Source organism: Mercenaria mercenaria, unplaced genomic scaffold, assembly GCF_021730395.1.
Source record: "Mercenaria mercenaria strain notata unplaced genomic scaffold, MADL_Memer_1 contig_3909, whole genome shotgun sequence".
In the NCBI taxonomy this organism is placed as follows: domain Eukaryota; kingdom Metazoa; phylum Mollusca; class Bivalvia; order Venerida; family Veneridae; genus Mercenaria; species Mercenaria mercenaria.
The window spans coordinates 14,741-21,643 of NW_026462095.1; the positions used below are offsets into that span (position 1 = coordinate 14,741).

At 37.6% G+C, this 6,903-nt stretch overlaps 2 protein-coding genes across 2 annotated transcripts; both read right to left on the reverse strand.

The window, feature by feature from the left end:
- Positions 1 to 288: 288 nt before the first annotated feature.
- On the reverse strand, positions 289 to 1,194 carry LOC128553510 (uncharacterized). The gene has a single exon (XM_053534691.1). The coding sequence runs from the start codon at positions 1,192 to 1,194 to the stop codon at positions 289 to 291; it is 906 nt and encodes a 301-aa protein (XP_053390666.1).
- LOC128553511 (uncharacterized) lies at positions 1,194 to 4,577 on the reverse strand. The gene has a single exon (XM_053534692.1). It carries the CDS (start codon positions 4,575 to 4,577, stop codon positions 1,194 to 1,196), a length of 3,384 nt encoding a protein of 1,127 aa, XP_053390667.1.
- Positions 4,578 to 6,903: the final 2,326 nt, after the last annotated feature.

Below are 6,903 nucleotides of genomic sequence, written 5' to 3' on the forward strand. Positions count from 1 at the left end.
ACCTCTATTAGATGAACTACACTTTATTATTACTCCATATCATACATGCAAACAGACATGATTGTCACATAACGTTGCTAAGCAAATCATGACGTCATGACGTCACAATGACGTTACTTTACGTTGTTTCCAAATGAAGAGTACTTGAACAGAGTTATGTAACATGAAATTAACATTCATTATATTTTCTTTTCTTTTCTTCTTCTTGGTTTATGAGAATTTTAAATTGTCAGAAAACGTTTTGAGAAAATAATTGAAATGTAAATTAATGAGAAAAATGAAAACAGTCTATATCTTAAATTCTTCTAAAAATCGCCCTCCATGGAATACTTCCAGCAGACTGTAGCCAGAAGCTCCTCGTTTGGTCATGCAGTCGGCGAGATGATGTTTTCCCGGGCACCACCGTATCTCATTAACTTCTCTTCTGGACAGGGATTCACTAATGGCTGCTATGTCGACCCGCAGACGCTTGTCATCAACTAACTTGGTGGAATGCACAGCATCAATGACACTCTTATTGTCCACATAAGCTATTATTGGTATAGTTTTACGTTGAAGCTTCATAATGTCCTCCAGCATTTGTCTGTAGTAATAGCCACTTTCAAGTTCTTCTTGTAAACTTAGCGCTTCAGCAGCAATTGTCGATCGAACAACTCGTTTAATCTTGTTTGTATGCCAATCTAATGGGCAACATCTTCCCTGTGTGTCAGCTAACCATATAACAAAAGCCGCAGTACTTCCAGTCCCATCATTGATGTTACATAGAGAGGCATCTGTGAACACCACAATTCTCCAATCACTGACATTGCTGCTAAGTCTTGGGAATGAAAGGAAAGATCTTACATCTTTCAGTCTGTTGACTACTTTTACTGCCCTTAACAAATCACCAACGGTTGCTTGCTTTAATTTGGTACTTAAATCTATAAGTTCAAATGCCATGTCTGGTCTAGTTCCCTGTACAGCCCAGTTTATCTGACCAATAATTTGTCTATAGATTGACTGTTCTTCAGCTGTAAGTATATCTTCTTTGTGTTGGAGCCGTTTTGAATCTAAATTTTGACTCTTTATATTTCCTACATACTTACATTGGTCTAGGCAAATTTCTCTGGATTGTTGTATGACTCTAAATCCAATATAATCAAAACTGCTTTCCTCTACTTTACCTGCTACAAATCTTTTTCTCAGACTAGTCATTACTTTCTCCAGGTATTCATCTCCAGCATGCAAAAATCATCAACATGACAACAAACAATACCATTCAACTTTCCATTTGTATGCAAACTGAACATTGCAGGATCCATTTTAGAAATTTGACACCCAAGTGTCAGTAGTTCTTCCTTCACACTCAGATAAAACTGTCTTGCACCATCTTTAAGTCCATATAACCCATGACGTAACTTCCAGACAACTCCTTCAGCATTTTCACACTCCTTTGGTGGCCTTATGTATACATCTCTCTTTAACTCCTGACCTTGTAGAAATGCCGATTTAATATCTGTGGTCTTAACAATCCAGTTGTTAATGGAAGTATTAGCAAGAAACATTCTCATAGTTCCTTTACCTACTGTTGGACTGTCACTTTGCATTGAGAAATCTTCTTCGAAGCCCCTAACAACTAGACGAGCTTTTGTCTGTTCATTCTTCGAAGTTATGACCCATCTGGTTGATAAAGTATTTTGTCCACAGTCGTTTACCTCCTCATATGTGTTGAATTGTTTAAATTTCTGTAACTCTGCCATTTTTGCCTCTGTTACATTACTATTTACATCCCTGTTCTTCAAAACTAGATTCACGTTATCAGTCAATAGTTCCCAGTCAACTTGTTCCAAATTTATACTCTTTTTCTCTTTACTAGTATCTTCTAAAATGTTATACCAGTGTTTGTTCTTCCCTGTTGCCTTTCCTGCCCTTCCAATAACCTTTGCAGGAATCCATACATCAGTGTCTTGCTTTTTATACTGGATAATATCATTTGGTTTCAGTATCTTTCTATCCTGTATGACCACTTCCGACTGTCTATCTATATCTAGCCCTGTTTGTATGTCATCATCCAATCTTCTTGCTGGTAAATCTTCAGTTACCATTTGATGATCACTTGACCTTGTGTTCTCTATCTCTGGTTGAGTATTAGTCCATTCTGAATGTGTACTCTGTTTTTCACTGACATTGTCACTGCTGTCAAACAAATTGTTCACCTTTTGTAATCTATTAGGAGATACACGCACAAACACTGCTCCATGTCGCACAAACACCACTTTCCCATCTTGGAAAACTACTTTTCCTGGTCCAAGCCAGCGTTCTCGACCCTCTCTTTTGTAAAATACACAGTCACCATGTTCAAATACCTGTTCTGAGGCTCTAACTTTATTTCTGAGTGCTCTTTTTATTCTTTCATCAGCTTCAGACTGTATAAAAGCTCTTCTTGTCGCATGTAGTACATTCAAATGCTTTGCGAACACTTCACTGCTTGTCGATCCTTGTAAAGCTGGCAAATTGTCACTCATGATGTTTGGAATGTTGGGATTATGACCAAAGACAAGTTGATGGCTACTATAACCATTCCACATTTGCAAAGAATTCCTTGCCATATTTGCCCATGAAAGAAGAGTCTGCAAATTAACTTCCGTATAATCGGCATGAAGCTTGGTCAACATCATATCAGTAATTGCATGCACTCTTTCACACAAACCATTTTGAAATGGACTTTCGGCTGACGTGGTACATACCCGAATATTCAGAATGGATGTAATTTCCCTTACCTCGTCTGAATTGAATTCCCCTCCATTGTCTGTCATTAAAGATCCCATCACTCCAAATTTCCCTACCCACTCTTTCATCAAGGTATCTATGATATTACATGGCTTCTTTCTGTCTATAAAAATCGACAAAGTGTACCTCGACCACATGTCTATGATGTGTAAAATCCACCGCCCATTCCATTGTTTTAGATCCATTGCAACTTTTTCATTGAACTTGGAGGCCATAGGCATACCTACTACTGGCCTTGAAGGAGTCTTAGCATACACTTTGCACAGTTCACACTTGTTTTCTATCTGTTCAAGATCTTCTTCATAATCATCTTCCCATATTCCAGCATCCTTCAGAAATGTTACTAACCTTTTCTTCGCAGGATGTGCGAATTGTCTGTGCAGTTTAAGTAGAGTTTTGTATCTCTCCTGGGCATTCAAATTTTCTAGTTTGACTGCACACACTTTTTCTACTGAAACTTCCACTGTTTTATCTATTGGAATGCAGTAATGACCTGATGTTGTTAAGTTTAAAGCTACCTCCTGCCCCATAATTGTTGCTGTACCATTTTCTAGATCCATTTTTATTGCTGCTTTCTTCATTGCCGTACGTGATAGTAGTAAAGGAATATCAGACTCTACGACATCAGTTTTTATGGTCACCGCTTTTCCAGCAACAACAGCAGGTATGCTGAACTCACCTTTAGATTTCAGGCATGTACCCCCTCCAAATTTAAACACTCTCTGACCTTCTGATTTCAACACCTTCTCTCTGTCTGTTTTGTCCAAAGAACCAACATAATTGTCCATCCAACTGCTTCCACATACTGTATTGCTACAAGCACTGTCCAAGACTGCACAGTTTTGAGCATCAACACCCAGACGTCTAATCTCGTTTCTATCATATCCAGTAAATAGTACAGCATGGTCTTCCTCAACAGCATGGACACTCTTCATATTTTCCCAGCTATCAGGACATGCAGGCAGCAAATGTCTATAAGAGCCACACGATTTGCATATCAATGGTCGTCCATCAGGTCCTTTGGGGTTAATTTTCTTTATTAATCCCTTCTTCTCATTTTCTGTGGCGAACTCCCCTCTCTGATTATCCCTCGAATTATAGTTTCCTTGTTTCCCTCGATACCAGCCTCTTCCTCTTCCACCACCGTAATTCCCCCGATAGGCGCCCCGTAATTTCGAATACCCAGCTGCCAGCAGGGCCTCTTCGTTGGCAGCCAGTAATGCTGGTTCTAACTTTATACTACTTGCCTGGTTGTGCAATGATTCGTTTTCATTGCCCTTGAACTTTTTCAGTGACTTTTTGGCTTCCTCGTAAAGAGTCTTCTTGTTCTCATAATTCATACCAGTTAGAACTAATAACCTTTCTTCCTTCGAAATATTAGCCTTCCTGAGAAGCTTAAAGGCCAGTATTTCTGTGGGCAGTGTCATATTCTTCTTTTCTATCTTTCTATACTTCGAGTCAAACATAGCCACAAATTCATTAATAGATTGACCTTCTAATCTTTTAAAGTCTTCAAAATCCTCAAATTGTTCAAGGCTATCCGTGAGATCATCTTTAGCAAGATGCTGATCCAAGAAATGAATTAAAACACTTAATCCATCGTATCCTTTCAATTCATCTAGTTGAAGCTGATCAAACACTTTCTCTCTAATTTGTGACTCGTCATCCTCAGGAAGTGTTAATGCCACAGCAATACTTTGTTTTTGTTTACTTAGATCTGTTATTTCTTTCCATGCTAAAAGTTCTTGCTTAAATCTTTCATAGTTCTTTCCTTTTCCAAATAATGGGGGGCTTATCCTAGTTGTCATGTTGAACTCCCTGCTTAATTCTCTGATGTTACTCCAAAATTTCACCTCAAAACACTAAAATTCACTCGCTGAAACGCCAATTGTACACCACAATACACAGATTTTTACTCTCTAAAACGCCAGAATTACGCCAAACTACGCCGATTTTCACCAAGGATCCTTTGGTACGCTCTGCTACCACTTGTTAATACTAGAAATCTACACCAACACCTCTATTAGATGAACTACACTTTATTATTACTCCATATCATACATGCAAACAGACATGATTGTCACATAACGTTGCTAAGCAAATCATGACGTCATGACGTCACAATGACGTTACTTTACGTTGTTTCCAAATGAAGAGTACTTGAACAGAGTTATGTAACATGAAATTAACATAGTTTATTCTTCAAAATACTATTCAGCTATGTTTTGTACGTTTCTTTACAACAATTATGACTGTTAACGTTGCGAATAGTTAAAGCTGTATTATTCTAATCATACTTTGATAAGAAAATGCATCTTTAAGAATGCTTGTGTTAGGCCTTGTACATTGGAATGTCTTTACGTGGACTTGATATAAATTGTAAATTTTATTGTTTGGAACAGTCATCACTTCCGATATATCAATCGATGCCAGATGACTCATTGTTTTGAAACAAGCACTGCCGGGTGGCAGTTACATTTGTCAAGGAATGGTAAAACTAGTTAAGTGCTTTATAAAGCTCTATCTTTTAATTCTAACAAATCCTTTTTGTAATTTGCACATCTTATTTATTTATTTTTGTTGCCTATACTGTAGTAGTCCATAATAGGCAATATGTATGCATTATAAAATATAAATTTCATATAAAAGTTCATATATTATATTATTTGTCAGAATTATGGCCTTTCTGTACTTAGAAATTCTAAACTATAACATTTTTCTTACATACTGACCAGCACTTGCAGACGAGCGATGACATCCGTGGGTGGTGCTGATGTTCCATTGAAGATACAGCTTGACAGCTAGACATAGATTATAGTTCCAGATTATAAGTCCTAATTTGAATTTTTCTCAGCAAAAATAGTTAGAAAATTTGCTTTTTTGTATGAATTATATATATTTACAGGAATAGAGTCAGCCAAACAATTGATGATGAAGAACAAATAAGAGGGGATATGCTATTATCAAAACCAGCTATTAATATGGAAAATCAATGTTATTCTATAACGATCAAAGAAAAGAAACTTTATCAAACAACTTGAAAACTGTCCATAGTACACGTTACTCCCGCTATGTTGGTTTAAGCGTCGCTTCGACACATGATAGGTCATATGGCGACGTTCCAGCTTTAATGGTGGAGGAAGACCCCAGGTGCCCCTCCGTGCATTATTTCATCACGAGCGGGCACCTGGGTAGAACCACCGACCTTCCGTAAGCCAACTGGATGGCTTCCTCACATGAAGAATTCAACACCCCGAGTGAGGCTCGAACCCATATCGATGAGGGGCAAGTGATTTCAAGTCAGCGACCTTAACCACTCGGCCACGGAGGCCCCTACTCCCGCTATGTGATGTTAGAAAATGAAAACAGTAGTGCAAGTCCTGTGAGCAGGCATTTCAGCTATTGAACGCATGTAAAGTACTCATAGATCGGAACAGAAAATTAAAAATAAAAGTTTACCTCTTCTTTTAAATTTGGGGTCTGTGTTTTTATGTATACACCATCGTTTAATGGTGTATATATAAAAGCTTGTACGAAGTATTTGAATATCCTTTTAGGTATATAAAAGTTATAAACCGTACTGTACAAGTATTTGAATATCCTAGGCATATAAAAGTTATAAACCGTACAAGAAAAATGACATAAAGTCTTTGTTTTTAATTGTGATATTGGCACTTGAAGCTAGGGGCCTATGTATAGCACTTGACACATCGTGAAATTATTTTGTGCTAAGTTATCTGAATATCCGTCTACATGTTTACTAAAATACAAAACATTATAGGCATGACAATAAAAATGAATTAAAAGCAAGAGGAAGGGTTGCTGGTTGGGGAGGGAAGGGTTCGTGGCAAGGTTGCTTAGGCTGATAACTTTGAATCACTTGCCCTTCACCAATATGAGTTCGAGCCTCATTAGGGGCGTTGAATTTTCCATGTAAGCAAGCAATTCAGTTGGCTTTCGGACTTTCAATGTACAACAAAGCTGCCTTCTGAACACAACTATGCTCAAATACAGAAGTACACAAGTACGGACTTCAGGACATGGGTTACACTATATGCAAATCCCTATTATAGAGTTGGTTTATATTGATATCATAAAATGCATATCCAACGAATTCAAAGAAAAAAACATGAA